Raw genomic sequence first — 22,023 nt, forward strand, 5'->3', positions numbered from 1 at the left:
TTCACTCAATAATCTGGTGGCACACTTCAAGTCTTTGGTTTGCTGTAAAAAAAGTAAAATTAGAGTCATTTAAATAACATATATTTTTAAACAGATACACTCAAATATCAGCCACATACACCCAAATCTAGTCTTATAAACATTTTTTTTCAATTAAACAAAATTAAATGAGTTTAAAATCATATTCCAATCAACTAAACATGCATAAAATGACACTACAAGGTTAAGCACAATTAGAACAGGACCAGTTAGACTTTAATACTCCTAATATATATCAGTCCCAAATACACCTTTACATTTTTTTTGGATTACATGACATTATATGAGTTCAGAAAGATATTTAAGTTCAAAATGCCACTAGAAGCAACAATCGCATTCCAAGTCTGATATATACACCCAAAAGTCCGTCATATACACCCAAAAATCATTTAGAAGAGGAAGAGTCTTTCATGTAAACATGTAAACATGCACAATACAAAGTATACAAACCTACTTAAAAAATATGTAAACATACACAAAACTTGTACCAGAACAGATCAAAACACACGTTAAAGCATTCACTAGAAGTACGTAAAATAGCGTAAATGAAGAACAGTTTCATCAGAACAGTAATATAAGATCTAAACCAAGAACAATGAAACAAAGAGAGAAATACGGACGATATAGTGCTTCGATTTCGAAATCAGAAACAGAAATGTTAAAAATATAGAAGAACAGTAAAACAGTACTTTGAATAATGTTTGTTCGTTTTTTTTGCTATTTTTGGATGGAGATTTGTATGTTTTTTTCTTGATTTCTTCTACTTTTTGCAAGGAGTTAGAAGGTTTCTTCAGAATTGCTGTTGGTTTCAAATGTGGCTTGAATCTCGACGATTTAGGTATTGATTGAGGAAGAAGATGAAGAGTCTTTCATAATGAATGCGTTTTGGAAAAATGAAATGGTTGAATAAGGCACATGTGTTTACGCTCAATTATAGAGGAGTGTAGTGCGCGTATTTTTTGTGGGATTTATATCAATTTGTATAATTTGTAAGGCAAAAAGACTTGTATGTGTAACAGTAAAAAATATAAATTTAACCAACGAGACAAAAAATAAATGTAAAAAATAAATGATAGTAAGATTAACGGGAGAGACTGAGAGTAGAACGCTGATTTGAATTTCATGGAGAAGACAGAGAATTGAGCCAAGCTCTATGAGGAGGAGAAAATGCGCGGTTACACCCAACTGGCCAACTCACTGAAAGTTTCAAACTTGTTGGTGTCGCGGGTAACTTAGTCGTAGTGGTGCTCTCACCATTGCTGATGGTTTTCAGCTTTTCTAAACATAACAACAACACTTTTCTCTCTTTCTCTCTCCCTCTCTATTCATAAACCCTAGAAATCAATCACTATGACACTGTTTCGAAGACTCATCTTCATTGAGCACCAACGGCACCGCCTTTTCAACCTCACATACATTTTCTCTGCTTCTTCTTCTTCTTCTCAATATCATTATCTTCGTTCCTCTCCGTTTTCCTCCGCCACCACCCCTTCCCCGCAGACGCAACCTGACGACCCCGCCCACCGTGGAACATCCCCGCGCACGAGGTGGAGCACTTACGGAGACATTTTTGACAGCCACACCAAAAGAGCCCCCGCAATCAGTGACCATGAACTAGAAGAGCATGAAGAAGATAAACAACTGAAAGAAGAAGAAGAAGAAGATAGTATTGAAAAACTTCGTTGTGCTCTCGAAAAACGTGAGAGGAGCAGAGTGAAGACAGTCAGCACAATAAATAATGACATTTTTGGCAGCCACACTGAAAGAGCCCCCGCAATCAGTGATCATGAACTAGAAGAGCGTGAAGAAGATAAACAACTGAAAGAAGAAGAACAAGAAGTAGTAGAAGAAGAAGAAGAAGATGAGGAGGGAGAAGAAGAAGTTGAAGAACCTCGTCGTGCAATCACAAAACAACGTGAGAGGAGCAGAGTGAAGACCGAGAGCTCAATTCATGGTGGAGATGTTCTTCCGGAGAGAATCATTAGCACCAAGAGAAGCGGCGGCGCGAAGGTGAAGAAGCAGTGGCTTTGCTCCAATTGCGGGTACACAGCTGGGAAATGGTGGGGGATATGCCCCTCCTGCGAGTTATCTGGTACAATGAGGGAGTTTCATGAGGCCAAGGTCACTGATGCTGATAAAAGCAGGGCCAAAAGTGGCTTGGCGGTTTGCGAGGATACCATCCGGTTGTGGCTACCGCAGAACGCTGCCGAGTTGCGTCCTATCAAATTGGAGGAGGTAAACAAAGGATTCAGTCACAAGCAGTGGAGAATCCCTTTGTAAGTTCCCTTCTTTTTGTTAGGGTTTTGCTTTTGTCCTTCTAGATCGTGTAGCCATTGCTCTTTGAAATGACATGTGCTTCTTTTCTGAAGTGTTATATTGTGTAGTTTGATGTTTCCTTTAATTTCAGGCCTGGTACTTTCGGAACTGAAGTTTCCACTGTGCTTGGTGGTGGTCTTGTACCAGGTTCAGTCCAATTTACTCAATCTACATATTTAGTATATCTGCTATCAATATGACCCTGACGATGAAAACAAACTTTAATGTTTTGTGGGTGGAACAAGTTGGAAAGACTTGCTGCTTTTGCTGGTTGTCTTGATGAATGAATTGTTGCTTCACTGTCTATGACCCTAGTACGAATTTGAGCTAGTTGTTTGAGAAGTTACAATGGCTTTTTGTTTACTGTTTCTGTTTCCGCCCCCCCCCCCCGGGGGGGGGGTTGTTCATGTTTACTTGCCACTTCAGTCCAGGGTGAATTTGATGCCAATGACTAACATCATCAATAATTGTTGGTTTGAAGGCTCATTGACTCTAGTTAGTGGTGATCCTGGTATTGGCAAGAGTACTCTATTGTTACAGGTATGAATTATTTATTTGGTGGTAAACTGAATCTAGATCGGATTATCAACCTTTTTTTATTTATGTAGTGGTCAAGTACCACTAATGCTTTGTTTTATTGCGACTTTTGATTGGAAGATGGCAGCAATGATAGCAAAGGGTTGCAGTGAAGGCAAAGCGTCTCGAGTTTTATACGTATCTGGTGAAGAGGTTAGCTTTTATTGGGTTTCTTTCTTGCATCCTGGTATTGTAGTTTGGGATAATATTTGATTTCCCTGATGTGGGCACTGAAGTTTAACGTTTGATTTGTGACTGTGCTCTGGGTTTAGAGTTGGTTGACCTTCTTTAATTTGGTTGCATTTATTTTGTTTTGTCATGTGACAGAGCCTTGAGCAAATTGGTAACAGAGCAGAACGCCTTGGGATTAAATCAGATATATATTTATATTCAAGTACTGATATTGAGGTAGAAATCTGGATTTCTTCTGATTAGTTTGCTGCTAGCATTCTTCTTGCTTTACTATTTTCTGTTTTATACATGGATTTTTATTGAAGTTGTTGTCTAGGCCCTATTAAGCGATCATTTCATGTAATAGCCTTAACTTGCGACAAGTGTATGGTGAAGTCTAGATACTTGTATGCTTTTTTATCTTAATTTATTTCATCCTTTCAGGACATATTGAAGAAAGCTCAGCTTCTTTCCCCGCGTGCTATGGTTGTTGATTCAATACAAACTGTTTATTTGAAAGGGCTATTATCAAGTGCTGGAGGTATTTTGCAGGTGGATAATCTGGCATATTTATCTATCCTGAAGAAAATTTAAATTTATCATGAATGATTTAGCTGTTATGAACAACAAATTTCTGTTTGGATTGTCTCAAAATGATATGTCACGTGGTGTGGTGTAGTTTGGTAACTTTTTTGGGGGTATTTAATTGGTTTTTTTTTCCCCATGTTAACTTCATTTTCCTAGCATTGATCCTACTCAAATTAATGTTTTCATTATATATATATATATATGACAAGATTCACGAGTAGTAGTTTATCCTTGCTTAAACTATTTAATTATTTATTTGGTTGACAAGTGGAACTGTCTATTTTCTTGTCATACCTTATTGTTTTAATCTGCTCATCTACTCTACCAAAAGTGGTCAAAGAGCATTACATTGTCCTTTTAACAATGAAGGGATGTTGCTTCCTTGGTAGATGACATTTCATCGGTGTGTGGCAGGTGAAGGAATGTACAGCGGCTTTGATGAGATTTGCAAAAACAACTAACATCCCAATTCTATTGGTGAGCACACCATTAATTATCATTCCTGTATAATATCTATTTGTTCTTTTTATATAGGTTTTCTGTGAACCTGAGAGAGCAGGGTTATATGATCTTGATAATTGTTTTAATTTTTTCCACCTGGTATTCAGGTTGGGCATGTGAACAAAAGTGGAGATGTAGCTGGACCTCGTGTCTTGGAGCATATTGTTGATGTTGTTTTGTATTTGGAAGTTGGTACCTTCTTACATTGTACCTTCTTTGTATAGTTTTTAAACATGATTTGTGCCTATTTTTTTTTTAAAACAACTAGAGTACCACCCACGCTACGCGCGGTTATATAATTTATCTATATGGCTAATTAATCATAAAAATTGATATTAAAGAAATACAGAAAAAGGTCTAAATTTAAACACAATGATATAAGCATGTGTAATGATAAAAGTCAATCCTTCAATTTAAATATGTTAATGTATGTCGAGAAGCTTCACTTCTTTACGAATAATAAATGTCTAGTTAGTTGCATTATAATGTTACTTATTTTTTAGTTTAAATTTTTTTGAGTTTCATTATTTTATTTGTTGATTGATTATATTTTTCTTATCTAAACAAAGTGGAACAGAGGACAGTTAATAAGAGGATGGTGTATGTAGAGGAAGAGGAACACATGTCTCATAAATAAAAAAATTCCCATTTTTTTTGCAAGTCAATCATCAATGATCCCCTTTTGAAAATTTCAATGTTTGCAGCACCTTGTTCTTCCTAGTCGTTTACTTATTTTACTATGTTACATTTAAATTAAAACTATGCTGTCTTGTTTGCAGTACTTTTTATGTTACTAATAGCAGAATTATTGAAATCATTGAATTTAGTTAAGTTTCCTCCCATATCATCTTTTACTGGTCAGGGTGAGAAGTGTTCTTCCTACCGTATGCTCCGTGCTGTGAAAAATCGGTTTGGATCCACTGATGAGGTATGCTATTGCTACTACTTTGATGGTATGGTCTACAATGTTCTTGATATTGCCTACTTGGTTTCTACCAATACTTTTGAAAACTATCTGTCAGCAATGTGCTTAACATCTTTAATATTTCTAGATCCCATTTCTTGCATGTTTTGTTGTAAGGGATTTAACATGTCTAGTGCTGTTGCTTATCATCAATATAATTAAATAGAGAAGTAAGTTTGTGAATTATTATACCTATCAGGATCAGGGATATGATTTTGTGGGGAATTGTTAGGCTAACTACCTTGCTGACTCAGCAAGTATTTGCGTGGGGCAGGTTCTGGGGGTGGTGTGAATGGTGAGGAAAGGGAGTAGAAAGTGGGGTGGGCAATCATTTGGCTCAGACTACAGAGTCAGGCTGCTTTATGCCCTGAATTATTCTCGTTTTCTGCATCTCTATCCTTCTGATGCCCAATTTTTGGTTTCTTTCATATTATGTCAATTTCTCCATGTTATTTGAACTTGATATTACTTATTTCCCTCTCCCTCTTTAATAATCATGATCTGGGAAGAATGATGTTTGATATGTGTTGTCTTCAATTGGTTTCATCAGCTTGGAGTTTTTGAGATGGTACAATTGGGACTCAAGGCTGTTCCAAATGCCTCTGAAATATTTATCACTGAGCAACCAACACATTCAGATGTTTTAACTGGAATAGCTGTTACTGTACTAATGGATGGTTCAAGAACTTTCTTAATTGAAATTCAGGTAACTTTCTTTTGTGCTATCATTGATCAGAAACTAGAAGCTGTTAAGCCCGTTATGGACTTCCTTCTTTCGATTTTATATTGAGTTAGAACCCTCATCTTCCTTGCCAGTAATTGATGATATAACACAATTGTAACTTTGTAAGAAAACAATGATGCTTACAGACTTACAGTAGTCTTCCTTCAATACTTACTGATAAATTCGTGCAAGCAGTTTCTAGATTTCAGATGAATGACACATGTTAATGGGGCCTTTCAACAACCATATTCATTCGATACTGTGCTGAGTTGTCAAAGCTCTTAATAACAAAATTGCAAATTTACAATTATGGTAGTGTTAGAAATGTCCAATACACCTTAAATTTCATCATTTTGTCTTGAGCTAATCTTCATCTTTATTATTTCTTCTCTATCATTTAGAAGAAACTATTTAGGCTGTTGTTCAATTATACTTTTCAGGCACTTTGCCTTTGTCCTTCCCCCATTCCAACTTCGTCAGTGGATCTACAAGTTAATGGGATCCCTACAAAAAGAGCTACTATGATAAAATGTGTAAGCTTTATTTTGGCTAGAATTTTGTACTTGCTTTTGTAGTTGATATTGTTATATCTAATAACCATTTATATGTCACTATCTATTAAGATTTTGTGAGAAACATGACATAATATCAAGTCTCCATTATTAAGGTGGTCCCATTCTTGCATTGTGGACGAGTGGACTTGTGCATTGTTTGTGCCTCTAGTCTAGTGGTCTCTTGCATGATGAGACATATTTAAATATGAAAACCATTTATCTGTCTGTTTAAAAAAGTTAATCCTTTAGATGGTTTATGTTATTACTCATACAATATGGTTTACTTTCTTTTTCCTTTGCGAATTATACTCCAAATTGGTCTTTAATAATTTTTGTTTTGGACAAATTAGTCTCTAACAAAAAGAAAAAAAGACAAATTAGAGACTAATTTAATTTCTCTACCATACTACTTTTAGAAAAAATAAAGCACTAATTTGTCACTTTTTAAAAAAATAGGGACTAATTTATTCTTTTATTTTATTAGAGACTAATTTGTCCAATATTCTAAAAACAATAGAAACTAATTTGTTAACTTTCTTTAGTGACTAATTAGTCTAAAGCAAAAATTGTGAGGGACCAATTTGGAGTATTACTTTTCCTTTGTCTTCATGAGGAGAAAATGAATGAAAGGGATGCTTGGAGAGTTATACTTTTTCTTGTTTAAAATATAATTGTCTGAAATTTATTGAATTAGGCTTTGATTATTGCGTGTTCTTGAACTGTAGGTTCTTATAAAGCAAGCAGGACTTAAGCTCCAAGATAATGTAAGAGTTTATAAATGTGATATATGCTTTCTAGTTTTGTTTTGTTTTTTTTGTTTTTTTGTTTTTTTTTTCACTGTTTCTCTGAGTGGATTCATGTGCTCTGTTTCCTCATAATACACATTATGTAAAAGTTGATAAAAATTTTTCCCATGCTTAAACATTGACTGATTACCCATTGCTTCTTTTTTTAACCACTCAAGTACTTGTCTGCATAATAGTTATAATTTAACTGGTGGATTTATATTCTTGTTTTTGATATTTGTATTAATTCTAATATTTTATTTCCTTGTCTTGCCTTGGTACAACAGGCTGTGTTTTTGAATGTGGTTGGTGGATGGACACTTGCAGAGACTGCTGGGGATCTTGCAATAGCAGCTGCAATTTGTAGCAGGTTCATTTTCTACATTGTTTTGAAATGATGTAAACTTGTTGGACTAACAATGCTTATGAAAGATGAGGTTCAAAGATGGTGCTATGAACCATTTCGTGCTCCTTGTTTGGATAAATAATTCTTACAGCCCGTGTTGAATAAGTGAACTGGACTGTTTTAGCTGTTCTTTCTTTCCCACTCATTAATTATTATCCATCTCCAACTCTTTTTTTCCTCTCCAGTTTCATGGAGTTCCCTATCCCAAAAGGTGTTGCATTCATAGGCGAAGTTGGCCTCGGTGGAGAGCTGCGCATGGTGAGCAAGTTCTTTTCATTAAAATTTTGCCACGTTAATATTTGAAAGCCTAACTTAGAGTCTTCAACAGCAGTGTTGTGCTGGCCATTCTATTGAAGAGGTTAATGATATATTAATGTTGCATCCTATTTCCAGTTATTGAAGCTTCCTTTTTAATATTTTCTCACCAGTTCTTGTTGGATCTCCTGTATGGTTTTTTGTTGGCAGCTTCTAAAAATGATTCAAAAATTATATTATTTGCCCATGTTTTGGTAGGGCGTCAAAATGGGCCAAATCCATCGGGCCAGCCCATTTACCCATTTAAATGAGTGGGTTTTACTTTTAAAATTAAGTCCGTTTAAATTTCGGGATAAACGGGCCCGAGCCCCGATTAATCCAAAAAATGACGGGTTAAACAGGTGACCCGTTTATTTTTTTTTTACATTTTTTTCAAAAAAAGTTGTACTTTTAGCCAATATTTCTCCCAATACGACCAAAAATCCGATCCATCAACTAAAATAATACTGTTTGTTTAGGATTTTTGACCTAAAAATGATATTTTTTGTCAAAATATTTTCAAAAAATAAAATAAAAGGGTAAACGGGCTAGCTCGTTAAACCCATTGGGTTGACAATAAACAGTCTGGGCTAAAAATTATGGCCTGCAAATGAAGCGGGCCTAAACGGCTGGGCCTAAATAGGCTGGGCTGACCCGTTTGACAGCCCTATGTTTTGGACTTGATTATTTGGTCGGTATGCTTTTCACAAACAATACATGATCCATAGTTAAATAATTTTTACTACTTCATCCTTAAACTATTCACTAGAGCTTGATTGAATTTAACTAGAACCATGCATCCTACAGTAAAATTGAGGACATCATATCTATTTGTTCCATCAGAATTTTAGCTTTCATAATTTTCATTTCCTTTAAAGATGTTTGAAACAATACCTTTTTCTGAAGCTTCTAAGATCTGCAGATTGCTTTTATATATTAAGTCAAATTTTAACAAATTGGTTGTTTGGTTTATTTATTTATATATCAGGTCAGCTTGACAATCTATCGGTCTAACTATTTGATGATGCAGGTCCCAAGAATAGAGAAAAGGGTAAACACGTTGGCGAAGCTAGGCTACAGAACTTGTGTTGTACCAAAACAAGCTGAAAAGGTTTTAGAAACTGAAGGTCTAGGAAATATGAGAGTTATAGGTTGCAACAATCTGAAAGAGGTTTTGGATGCTATATTCATCACAGAATGAAAGGTCGCTAGTGTTGTGAATAACTTGTAATTTTTCATCCATTATTATCACTTGGTGTTGTAGTAATGTAGGCATCATACTCTGCCCTTTTGTTCACATGTTTAATCAGCGTCTTTTGTGGATGTGTTTAGCTGTCTGATGTTTGGTTTTCAGTTTTTTCGTCTCTTGCTCCAACCATTTCTTTAGTGTTTGAGAAGCTAGGTTGATGAGTTGAAGCTAGTAACCTTGCCCACATCCTATCAGTTATCACAACGTTCTTCTCTCCTTCATTTATCAGCTGCATATTCAAACTTGTGGTTGTGGTGAACTATAATCTTGCATGAAATGATGCAGAAGGGCAACTAGAACTTACATGAAATGGGATGTAGCAGTTTCTTCCATTAACTGGTCCAACTGTGAAGCCTGTGTATCCGGCCATTGCACCATGAACAGCACTTTGGGCAAGTAGGGTGCAGAACACATTATCAGATGCATTGCTTGGAATAGCACGGATCATGTAAGTAGGATCTACAAAACATTACTTCTGACTGGTTACAACATTTTCTTCCTCCAGATATATAGCAGAGAATAAAATTGTTAAATGGAAGAGATCTCACCAATGTACTTGAGACTTAGAGTCATGTTTTTACGTTTTGCGAAGTGGTCCTGCAAGCATGAAAATCTAGCAATTCATATGATTGACTAATTGCTATCATCTTCAACATGTTTAAGTTAAGCTTGGTTTACCTTAATTTTCTGGGATAACCAGAGACCAACATCTTGAAATAACTGATCCGGAGTAGCATCGCCCTGTACTCTCTTGATAGGAGTTGGGTTTTTAGAAAGAAGCTCTTGTCCTGCACCCTCAGCAACTACTATAACCATGTGACTCTGTTCTTTAAGTCTTTTCTCGATGAATTCCAAGAGACCACCTGGACCTTCAAGATAAAAGTGTGATTCTGGAATCAAGCAACAGTCCACATCTCTGCTGGCAAGGGTTGCATACATGGCTATAAATCCTGCATGAATGCATCAAAATCCTGTTACTGTATTCAAATACAGAATGATATAGATAACAATGAAAACATGGACTATTTCTATTTGTTAAAGGGGATCAAGCACATATATTGAATTGAAGCTTACCACTGTAACGCCCCATTAACTTGACAACACCAATACAATTTTCCGTACTTTCCGCTTCCACATGAGCAGAATTGATAGCTCTTTGTGCCTCTTCAACAGCAGTGTCAAAACCAATGGACTTGTCAATAACCTAATTCAGATACATAATAATAACAATGACATTCAAATAAGTGATGCATAATAGAAGTAATTCAGATATGAAATGAAATCAAGGCATCCTTACAGGGATATCATTATCAATGGTTTTTGGAATTCCAACCACTGAAACTTTCAAGCCACGCCTTCTAACTTCCTACATAAAGAACTAATCCTTATGAGTACACATTTTTTTGACTTGTAAAAGTATTGTATCCATCAAGGAAGGATTACCTCAAAAATCAAAGCAGCCTCCATCTGAGTTCCATACCCTCCAAGAATATAAACTTGATTGATGCCTCTATCCTGAATGCTATCAACAATCTTTGAGGTATCATGGCCACCATATGATGTTCCAAGTATGGTCCCACCTCTCTTATGGATATCATTCACAACCTTTGGTGTCAAAGGAACTGTGTTCCGAGAATAAAATCCGGGGTATCCTCCCTACAAATTTAAGCAAACAAACAAGTTTAGTCTAAAAACAGAAAATATCGAAAATGAAAATACAAACCAAATACATAACCAGAAAAGGAATAACCTATAACATAAATAAATGGTACCTCTATTCCAAGAACTCTGTGAACCCCATACATATGATACAAGCCACACACTATTTCTCTTATGACTGTATTTAAACCTGGACAAAGGCCACCACATGTGACAATACAAGCACACACTTCCTCTGAATCAAAGTATACTTTCTCAGCGGGGCCAGCACGCCTAAAATGGATTCCTCTAGGACTATTCTTGTGGACAACTATCTACATAAAAGTAACCAAAACCCAAATAAATAACCCAATAACACATCATAAGTTAGACCAGAGAGACAAGAATTGCTTGCCTGCTGTGCTACTGTGTCATCTTTATTCACATAATACTGCCTGTGGAAACATATTATAGTCACAGATTAACCAACTTTATCAGAGTTCAGTTGAATGAAAGAATCAAATTAAGGCTGAATAGGGTGACTCACTTAACAACTGCATAAGATGGATTGTCTTGTAATGGATCAGGATATGTCTGCATGATAATCAACCAGAAAAAACAGAGAATCATATCTACTCTTAACTCAATTATGACAAAAATAAGCAGAAAGGCACCAATTTAATGAATAAGAGTAACAGTCTCACAGGGAGATGAGGTATGTAATCAGATAGGTGAGGTACATCCTCAAGAACAAAGTCAGAAACCGAGGAATTTGCACAATCCAGAACCATGATGATGATGATGATGATGATGATGGTGTTACTATGTTAGCACTTAGCAGCAGAATTGGATTTTGCAATTGTTTAGGTGAGTGTGGTTAAAAGTCACAGGTATTTCAGCAGCACACCCAGAAATCATAGCAAACAAAAACATCGGGTGGACCGTACCACCTTTATGAAATCCATGTGCCATAGAATATATAAAAGGAAATAGACAGCACCATAGATATATATGAACAATGACAGTGACATATATATTTTCTCTAAATATTTATATCTTTCAAGTTATTCCTCAATTTAAATGAATGGCTAATAAGTAATAACTTTAAAACTTTGTATGAAAGGCCACAACTAATCAATAATTTATGTAATTAAGATAAAGCCACAACTAAGAGTTTGTTGTATTCATTTTATGCCGAATATTCTACTGATTATTTCACCGTCTACTACACCTAAACATATATATCTCAATAAAAAATAAAAACAGTTTAACTTTCTTACCTTAATTCAATAGCTTTTCAATGCAACTGAAGATTAAATTATTACTTCTTACACACTTTAATTGGAGTATGGAAATTAGGAAATGTTTTATATATATATGTGCACGTGAGTTCATTGATTAAGTTTGATTTTTCATGCATAATTGTTCAATGCTTGATGAAACGGGTTAGTTAAATATCATCTTTGATCATTATTTATCAAAGTATGGCGTCATTAGCATTGCTCGTGCTTTGTGACTCATGACTCATGCTTCACATATTAATCTTATTGCCAATACGTCAATATTGATGCAAGCAATATATATATATTTTCTTTTATGTTCTAATTATAATCCTAACCTAATACGTACAATATGATGAATCAGTGACGGAGAAAAAGTGTGTATGACTCGATCTGTCATTGTTGTAGGAGTGAAATAATCTCATATAATGATTACAAATCTTATATTCTTAGATGAAATTTCACACCATTAAAATTATCAATAATAACTAATTAATGACTACAAATTATAAAATTTGCTGGTTTTCTAGCACTCCTCTTGTATAAAAGAGAGGAGGGATCATTTATATGATTAGATTGTGTGGTTTGTATGAAAGGTAACGAAAATTGAATGATAGGATCAATAGAAGAGGGTCAAATAGTAATGGTAGGAGTAGTGTTTGGCAAGAATTGAGGAGTGGAACTAGTGGGTTCATTGTTTTTTATCAATGGGAATATGAATTCATGAAAAATAATATATCCTTTAGAATTATTTTGATAACTAAAAAATATAGTTTTGTGTACTGTAGGATCAAATTTTGATCAATGACTTAAAAGAGTTAAAATAAACAAAATTTCAAAAAGAGTATTAAAATTAAGAATAGAAGATGAAACTCTATTATCAAATTGGATTAGTCTAGTAATTAGTTCACTAATCTGCTTAAATAAGTGTTAGGGGTTCGAATTTTACCTTATGTATATAACAACTTATTAACTAGCGACAAATCTTTAAATTGAGCTCCGATCCGCATCAGATTAATCCTTAGCCTGCCGGACTGAGATTTTAACACAACTTCTTTGATGAATTATCCCTTTTGATGAGTAAAAATTATTTAATAAAAATTTAGGACCATTATTGAAACAGATAAGTTTAACGTTTGAATTAAATTGAGCCTGTACTAAATTAATGAAATTTTTAATGTGTTGAGACATTTTTTTATTTTAATAAAATAATTCAAGTAAAATGACTAAAATTATCAACAATGATAAAAAAAAATATTTGTGATTATGAATTGAATTTTGAAGAAAAGACTCTAAACATTCAAATCTAATAATTCAAACACAATGCTTACTTTATTATGACTAATGAAAAAAAAATTTCTTTATTTAAAAAATGACATATATCACAAGTTTTATCATAGTGTAAGAAAATAAAAAATATTGTTTGTGCAAAAAGTTAAATTTCTTTCCAGAAATATAGCCTAAACAAAAATGCCAAATGTTTGATGGAGTAATGTTAGTGATTTGGATGAAATTGATGGAGTGGGTTAGTAATGGAGGATGAATAGTAAAGATGTGTTAAAAAATATACAAGTCTTTTCTTAATCTACCCAAACTAATCAACCTCAAACTATTCGATTCCGGCAAGATACAATGGAATTTGAAAAAAGTAAGTTCATATGCATGGTTGCAAGTGAGTTTGAAAATATAAATTAAATTAAAATAAAATTCTAGCAAGTATAAAACATCAGAAAGAATTAAAGATGTGAAAAATTTAATAATGCCTTTATAACAAGCAATAGTTTGAGAACTATTTTACATATAAATAATTAATGGCTTAATTTTGGTGTAGGAAATAAAACAAGATAATTTTAAAATTAAAATGTGATGATGCTGAATTATTTAAAAAGAAAAAATGTATAAGAAGAACATAATAAATAGATATCTAAATTTAGGTTTGGAAGAAACCCAATTTGAGAGGAGGAGAATGACTTAATCTCTATTTTTTGAACTCTGGGTCTCAGTTTTTGTAAGAGAGTTACTTAGATAAAAATGTCAAAAATATTTTTTTAAAGATATTTTTTAAAAATTAAAATTTAATACATATAATTAATTAAACTGTCTTATTTTTATTAAAATTAGACCGAACAAATCAATTTAACCAAAAAGTAATAAATTTAATTTTGAATCGGTATAAATTAATATTTTTTATAAAAAATAACTACAATATCTCTATTATAAAAAATAACTAAATTACTCTTTTATATATATATATATATATATATATATATATATATATATATATTAATTTTGAAAACTCTAAATCCTAACCCTATGACGACAGAGAAGAAAAATGCTAGAATTTAGGATTCTCAAAATTAATATATATAATAAGAGTATTTTAGTCATTTTCTATAATAGGGGTATTGTAGTCATTTTTTATAAAAACTAATATTAATTTAGACGGTTTCAAAATTTGATTCACCATTTTTCGGTCAAATTAATTTGTCTGACCTAATTTTGACAAAAATAACACAATTTAATCGATTATATGTGTTAAATTTTAATTATAAAAAAATATTTAAAAAAAAGACGTTTTAGTTATCTTTATCGGATCTCCTTTTTACAGAAGGGCCAAAGAGCGCTGTGTTGAGTTTGGATTAAACTTAGACCAAGTTCTTGAAACACCTTTTCAAATGGAGCAACTCTTTCTCTTTTTCCTTGGCGCTGGCACGGTCAGGGAAGCGCAGCCGTCTAAGATACGTGGATGTCCCGACCATGGCCAGACGAAGGCCAGCGATTCTCAGTGACAACGGGCAAGAATCTTTTGTTCATCGAGAAGATCAGCAGCTGCTTGAAGCTTGTTTACTGGAAGAAGGGAATCGAGATTCGAGCAAGAGAAGTTGAGATCGAACCACCAAAAGTCGCTCGTCAAGCCCTTTAAAAAATCTGGTAATGAAGCATTGAATGCGGTGGTAAGTTTTCGCTAGGCAAACACAAGCAAGAAGTAGTCTCGAGTTTTCTAGTTCCTCCCATAGCGTTTTAGAGCAGTAAAGAGATCCTTGTTTAAAGGAGTAAACTTCTTCTTGCAGTTCAACAATGTGCAGAAGTCACAAAGATCGTTTCAAACATATGAAGCAGTGAGACTATCAAGGGTGACAAAGAATGAAAGAGTCAAGAAAGGACTAAGTTGTTGCATCCTTTTCAGGCTGAAAAAAGAAGATCGTCAAAAGATAGAGGTACAATAGTGTCGATGAAAAAATCATGTTTGTTTTTAGAACTAATAGCCATGGAAAATGATCGAGATCCAGAATGGTAATTGTTGCTATTAAGGACAGGTGAGACAAGAACTGATGTTGAATTTTCTGATGGATGTATATAATAAAGACGGGATGAATTTTGAAAAGGGTTTTAATTTGCATCATCCATAGAAGAGGAGGGTGAGGGAGAAGGGGTTAGTTATTGAAATTCCAAATTTTTACCATTGATGAATATCATCAGAGTTTTGAGAGTTCTAATACCATATTGAAATTTTTGGGAGAAGAACAGAATTAAAAATAATATTATTTATAAAGTTGTGTTATTATTTGATACAATTAAACTATATAAAAAAATTATTAATTAATTTTATAAATATTTATCTACTTATTTTACTCATTATGATTCTAATAATAATAAGAAGTACAATTTATTTTACTTGAATTTTTTGTATTTTATTTTGAGTATTTTGGACCACACAATATAGTAAGTTTAATATCATGAATTTAGACATTCTATTATTCTGTAGTTTATTTTTTTAGATATTGAATAAAGATTGGTATAATTCTTTAATATTAGGAGTTATGATGTTTTACAAAATTTAAGAAGTTATAGAATTTATAAAAGATCGATTGTCAAAGCAGATTTTTTTTTTTATTTATAAAGACAAACTACATATTGTATTATTTTAATATTAAAATTATAATACACAAATTACGTATTATAAATACACAAATTGTATATTGTCAGTACAATATATATTTTGCGTATTGTACTAGCACAAAACAATATTCTTAAAATACTATAAAATTCCATTTTTTATAATATTAACGTAAAATTCTATTAACTCTCCAAAATAAAAATTCTTACGCTCCAGTATGCAGATAACTATTGTTAGTTTCTTTCATAGGTATTAGTAAAAAATCAGGGTATATAAGAGATTTTTTTTTATTTGTAGGGAAAAAGAAGAATTTTTTTTATTCTTTTCAATGGCCAAAATTTTTGTTCTTTATGTTATTCTCTAATATAAGATTTTTGTTCTTATATATGTGAGTGTCTTTCCTTATCCATATATAATTTTTTGAGTAATTACTCAAATTAGTCCCTGAGAATTTTAAAAGCGGACACTTTAATCCTTAAAGAAAATTAATACACAAAAATAGCCCCAAAGATTTTTTTCAACGGACAATTTAGTCCCTGGCTTAATTTCTCCGTTTGTGACTGACGAAAAATGATGAAGTGGCACGTCTGAAGACCTCGTGGACTGCTACGTGTTAGGTGACGCGGCTGGACAAATTAGTCCCTATCCTTGTCAGCAGAATAGCGTCGTTTTTCGCGTTTGAGAGGAATATAAAAAATCTCTCTTCACTTCATAGGAAGGTAAAAGACTCTAACCTCTACCTTTGTTCAGTTCAGGTTTTTACAGAGGAAACCATAACTTGTTAGAGCGTTTATCTTCTACATCATCTCCCATATCATTCTCGTTAGCAGAACGGCGTTGTTTGTAACTGTGGTGCCCCTCATATTTCTTCTCTACAAATCAAAAACCTACCGTGGTGCCCTGCTCGTATTCTGAAATTGAGCATGTCCCAAATGACAAGTAGTGCAGGAGGCTTAGCCACTTCTAGCTCCCGCGAAGGGAGGTTCGTCCATGAGGGCGGTGAGAATCTGAGTTTAAGTAAGGGACAACACCCGAAATGCTTATGTGGTCTCTATGCAATTATCTCCAAATCCGGCACCATCGAGAATCCAGGAAGGTTATTCTTCGGGTGTCCAAGGTATAACGTAATTACCGATTCTGTTGTTGGACTCAAATTATTTGGATTTAGAATCTTGTTAACACATTGAGGATTTGGACGTTGCAGAAAAACTATCCTATTGTAAATTCTTTGTATGGGTTGACATGGTTTTTGACCTCAACGGAAAGAATGTTGGGTTGAAAGAAGTTGCTGTTACTGATGACTTGGTGGGTGGTTTTCGAGAGACTTTGTTGGAGCTGCAAGACAGGGTGGGTGTGTTAGAGAACAATGAAAATGCAGTTGTGAAGAAAGACTGGAAAAATGTTTACTTTAATCTATACTTATCGGCTGGATTTATTGTATTAATTTATGTAGTTGTGTTTAATTGCTCTACAAAAGCTTAGATTTGTATGTTTATTCTGAATTTATGAATGAAATCAAAGTATTGTGCATGTTATGCGTTTTTTTGGGTAAATTTTAAGGGCATTTGTGTTGAATTTCATAAGAGTAACTGCATTATTATGTTCGGAAACAAATATAAATGAAAAGGGTATTTCTAATTATCTATCACAGTTAACTAATCAATGAACGAACACATGAATTAAGGAAAGACACCCTGGAGTACCATAATTAAAAACATACTTAGTCACATACATTCAACTACACAATTCTATGAAAAATAACAACATAACAATAGAAAAGATATATGTCAATTTCATGGAAGGCATTAGCATGACCACGACACTGAATATTAAAGTTTTATCCTAAATTCGAAGTTAATCCAAAAAAAAAACAGCCATGATGCTATTTCTTAGCACAAAAGACTAGAGTTTTAGATTAAATTTCGAAATTCATTCAAAAAGAGAACAAGTATAGAGTTGTTTCTCAGCACAAAAGACTATAATTTTCTCCTAAATATTAAAGTTCATCCAAAAAGAGAACAAGCATAGAGCAATTTCTCATCACTTCTTTCTAGGAGCCTTGAATCTTGGATTCGGGATGAACTGGAATATCCTTGTCGATGTACCCTTACTAGCAGCTGCCATTGTTTATGCCGAGACCCCATCACTGCTTCTAGGAGGTGGGATAGGTGGTGGAGTGTTTGACTGCACTGGAGGTGGTGGGAGATGATGTGGTCTAATAATAAGCTGCTTAGGTCTTGCATGTGGTGGAACATTGGATCTCAATGCAAAATCCTATAAATTGTAGAAACTAAAAAAATATAGTTATTGTATACTCTACTAAAATAGAGACACAATAGTGTAAATTATAGAAACAAAAAGATACATCTATTGCAACAAATCACTACATTTGGAACTGAGTTAATATTATTAGAGATCCAAATTTTAAACAAAATAATGGTGAAAAAATTATTTCAACATGAATAGGATAGTAACACGATAAAATTAGCTTCAAGAAAAAATGTTTTTCAAATGCAAGTATTATAATTAGAACTACATATAACTACAAGCATAATGACCCATTCTAGCAGTTTTTTATCATGTCTAATTCAAGGAACGAAATAAATTAAAAGAAAGACGGATCAGTCCTCAAGAAAAATAAAAATAGTCATATAAGTCCTTTTAGAAATTTAAATAATCCTATTCAGTCCCTTCGATAAGTTTGGTTCATGTTATACTTGAGATTGCGGTGCTAATTGTGAAACATGGATCTTATCTGCCCCAAGATTGGAGGATACAGAACTAGTTCCAGCACCACGTCCTCCATTCTCCTAGATGTAGTAGCAGGCCTTCTCTTTGGAGCTGGAGGGCCTTTACAAGTCTTTTGATTATGGCCAGTCTTGCCACATTTATTACATGTAACTCGAAATCTCTTTGAAACCTTGTTTCCATCTGTCTCCTTTTCAGAAGGGTCATTTCTTCTTCTATTCACTGGCCTTCCAACATATATATTCAGCTTAGGTGAGACTGGGTTTAGTATGTCTGTCTTCTCCCAATACTCTTCAAAATTGACTGGCTGGATGCAGTGCTGGTATGTTGCTCTAGCTGCTCCAATTTTTAAAAGTGGATGTACATATGGCTTAGCTCTATCACCCCTTCTTGCGATTGCAGCTAGTGCATGAACACAAGGAAGACCTAAAGATAATACATATTTAGTAACAACTCCAATTAAGTTCAATATACACATGTTGAAGTAAATACAAATTGAAATAATGCACCTATCAACTGCCAAGTATTACAAGTGCACTTGTTATTGCCTAAGTGAACAGAAAATTTTTTTAACCCCTGTTGGACCTCAAAAACCATCCTCTCATCATCCCCAACCCATATTGGATGATAATACTTAACCCCTTTTATAATGTTGTCAAGTCTCTTTTGTTGTATAGGGGCCAATTCAGTGCCAACATATGTCTCCAAAACTTGTTTATACTTTGTCATTCTTCGCATAATGTAGCACCTCAGCTCTTCACACATTGTAAGGATAGATTTGCCTCTATAGTTAATTATCTTTGCATTCCATACCTCACACATGTTGTTCGTCAAGTTATCACACTTTGGCCCGTGACTAAATTGTGATTTGGTCTAACATGCAGGCTCAAATCTAGATAAGTAGTTCCATGCATCTTCATTCACCCTCCGAAGCTTCTGCATATTTTTTTCAAATTCTGTGAAAGTAGTACGCTTGGCACACTTCCAAACAATATTCTTCACCTGCTTATCTTTGAACTGGTTGGTAAAGTTTTTTCATATGTGTCTAACACAATTTCTGTGATATGCAGGTGGCATCACTTCTTTTAATGCAGGTAGAAGACCCTAATTACAATAAAAAATGAACTTATATAACAAACTATAAAGTACAAATGATGGTTATATAATAGTGATTGATTCTCATCAAGCTTATACTATTGAGACAAATTTAGTAACTTTTACTGCACGGAAGAATAGTCTAATGAGGAACGATTTCACATGTTACAAAAACCAAGCTATTACATATTAACTATGTCTACATTAATCCTTTTTTAAAGGTTTTTTGCTATTTTAATTACTCTCTTTTCTTTATTTGTTTTATCTTTTCTTTCATAAAAAAATTAGCTAATCATAACACATGCCGAACCATGTTAAGGTAATACAAATCAAACATTATTTTAGCATGTCAACTGTGTATACAAGAAATTAAAAGATGAGTTATAAACATTGACTTAGTCAAAATAATAATGTGGAACCTTAAAGAAAAGTAATATTGAATAGGAATTAACAGGAAAGAATCTTGTAAACCGTGTATATTTGTTAAAATTCTGAGTGGGCACATATTTCTTGATTTGGTAACTCTTCAGTTGATTATTTCATGCATATTAAATTAACCACGGACAAGGGTTAGTTCTACCAACCACAGCATCTGCAGTCACAGTCCTACCATTCCCAGACCTAGCATTCACAGCTTCTTCTCCTATGGTTCCAGCATTGACACCTGCATCCTTTGTATTAACAGGATTCACATTCACACCTTGCACATTGTTTACTTCATTACCTTCCACAGCAACCTCATCATTACTTTGCACATTTCCACCTTTACTAGTAGATGTCTCCTTAGCCCCTTTTGGTTTTTTTGGTTTTTTTATCCTCTCCTATCCATGCTCACAATCACATCTCACTCTCATTTAATCATTCTTGATGTACCTAATCTTTCTCCCCTCATAGATGACATGATCTTTTAGAGCAGCCTTAAAGCTTTCAATTGTTGTGAATTCCATCCCCAATTTAAAGTACAGCTCTCCAAAGCCAACATTTTCATTAAACTGTGAAAACTCATACCTCTCTCTCTCTTCTTCAGAACTCTCTGGAGTTAGCAGTGTCTCTGACTCATACTCAAAAGTAGGTTCTTCCTCCTCCTCATTTTGTATACTTTCTTCATTATTTTCAGCACCATTGTTGTCAGTACCACCAGAATTTGGCACTGGAGCCTGTGATGAAGTTGGACTAGTATTCATGTGTCTAACATTGTCTGGGGACATAAAATTGGACCCAACACCAGCTGGCCTACTATCCTTTGGGCCACCAGATTTTGATCTAAAACCACTTGGTCCTTTAGTTTTTGTCCTTGCAGATTTTGGGCCCCTAACACTTGGCCTAATTGAGCTAGGCACACTTGTTTGTTTCTTGTCAATCTTTGACTTCTTCTTCTCCATACCACTCTCTGGTTTTTTCTTAATTTTACTACTCTTTTTATTGACAATCACACTGTCGGAGTCACTGCTTTCATCTTCAAATCTTGGAGGGGGTGGTTTATATGGTTCGTTCTCAGTGGTTTCATACCCCTCATCATCACTAGATTCCTCTTCCACATCTGCACCACCCTCAAAGTCCAAGTCGATATCCTCAAGTGGAGTAACCATTATCGGGTGATCAAAATACAAATGAAACTCATCAGTCCCCTTGTTCTTTTGTATGTTCTCGCGCAACTGATTAATCTCCAAATCTCTTTTTATTGGGTGCAGTCCACTCTCAAAATCAGCAGTCGTAACATCATACCAATACATAGTAGTGTAGTTCAAATAGCCTAACTCTTTGAACAGGGTTTGTAGGCCAAAGAAACAGATAAGATCAACATCCATCTTAGAAAATTTCTCAACTTTTTCATCCAGATAAAGAAAAACTCATTTGTTATCCCTAACAAAATGCCCACCATGGTGAAAAACAAGACTCACAAATTCCTCCATTTATTTGCAAGAACAACACGTTTAATGATTAACAAACATAATCATATAACCCTAAATTCTGACAAATTCTATAAAGGAAAAACAAAAAAAAACAAAAAATCTACCTTTAACACCGTAAAAACTAACAACTTTGTATACTACTGAGCAATTGTGAGGGAACATACATGCAAACACAAAATTAGAACTAGCAAATAATGCCATTGCACATTTTGTGCTCTGTACCCCAACCCAAAAAATGAATCAGTAAATCTAAACTAGTTTTTCAGACAGAGAATAAGAATATA

At 33.9% G+C, this 22,023-nt stretch overlaps 2 protein-coding genes and 1 long non-coding RNA gene across 4 annotated transcripts; 2 read left to right on the forward strand and 1 right to left on the reverse strand.

Annotated features, from left to right (window-relative positions):
* Window positions 1-1,097: 1,097 nt before the first annotated feature.
* LOC112703085 (uncharacterized) lies at window positions 1,098-9,241 on the forward strand. The gene is made up of 15 exons (XM_025754401.3): window positions 1,098-2,315; window positions 2,447-2,502; window positions 2,837-2,895; window positions 3,013-3,084; window positions 3,259-3,339; window positions 3,547-3,654; window positions 4,105-4,167; window positions 4,299-4,379; window positions 5,054-5,119; window positions 5,706-5,861; window positions 6,320-6,412; window positions 7,159-7,197; window positions 7,506-7,588; window positions 7,810-7,882; window positions 8,949-9,241. The coding sequence occupies exons 1-15, from the start codon at window positions 1,390-1,392 to the stop codon at window positions 9,117-9,119; spliced, it is 2,127 nt and encodes a 708-aa protein (XP_025610186.1). The 5' UTR covers window positions 1,098-1,389; the 3' UTR covers window positions 9,120-9,241.
* Window positions 9,071-11,828, reverse strand: LOC112703086 (ATP-dependent 6-phosphofructokinase 3). Of its 2 annotated transcripts, XM_025754402.3 has the most exons (11): window positions 11,510-11,828; window positions 11,353-11,399; window positions 11,221-11,260; window positions 10,940-11,140; window positions 10,611-10,823; window positions 10,465-10,533; window positions 10,242-10,371; window positions 9,846-10,117; window positions 9,716-9,764; window positions 9,472-9,626; window positions 9,071-9,396 (listed from the first exon to the last, which is right to left on the reverse strand). In XM_025754402.3, the coding sequence occupies exons 1-11, from the start codon at window positions 11,594-11,596 to the stop codon at window positions 9,247-9,249; spliced, it is 1,413 nt and encodes a 470-aa protein (XP_025610187.1). In that variant the 5' UTR covers window positions 11,597-11,828; the 3' UTR covers window positions 9,071-9,246. The 2 variants fall into 2 exon arrangements, with proteins under 2 accessions (XP_025610187.1, XP_025610188.1); XM_025754403.3 differs by lacking the exon at window positions 10,940-11,140.
* Window positions 11,829-14,721: 2,893 nt separating this feature from the next.
* On the forward strand, window positions 14,722-15,629 carry LOC140174233 (uncharacterized). Its single transcript, XR_011863490.1, has 2 exons — window positions 14,722-15,039; window positions 15,157-15,629. It is a non-coding gene; the product is annotated as an uncharacterized lncRNA (long non-coding RNA).
* Window positions 15,630-22,023: the final 6,394 nt, after the last annotated feature.

This window comes from Arachis hypogaea, chromosome 7 (genome assembly GCF_003086295.3).
Source record: "Arachis hypogaea cultivar Tifrunner chromosome 7, arahy.Tifrunner.gnm2.J5K5, whole genome shotgun sequence".
Classification (NCBI taxonomy): domain Eukaryota; kingdom Viridiplantae; phylum Streptophyta; class Magnoliopsida; order Fabales; family Fabaceae; genus Arachis; species Arachis hypogaea.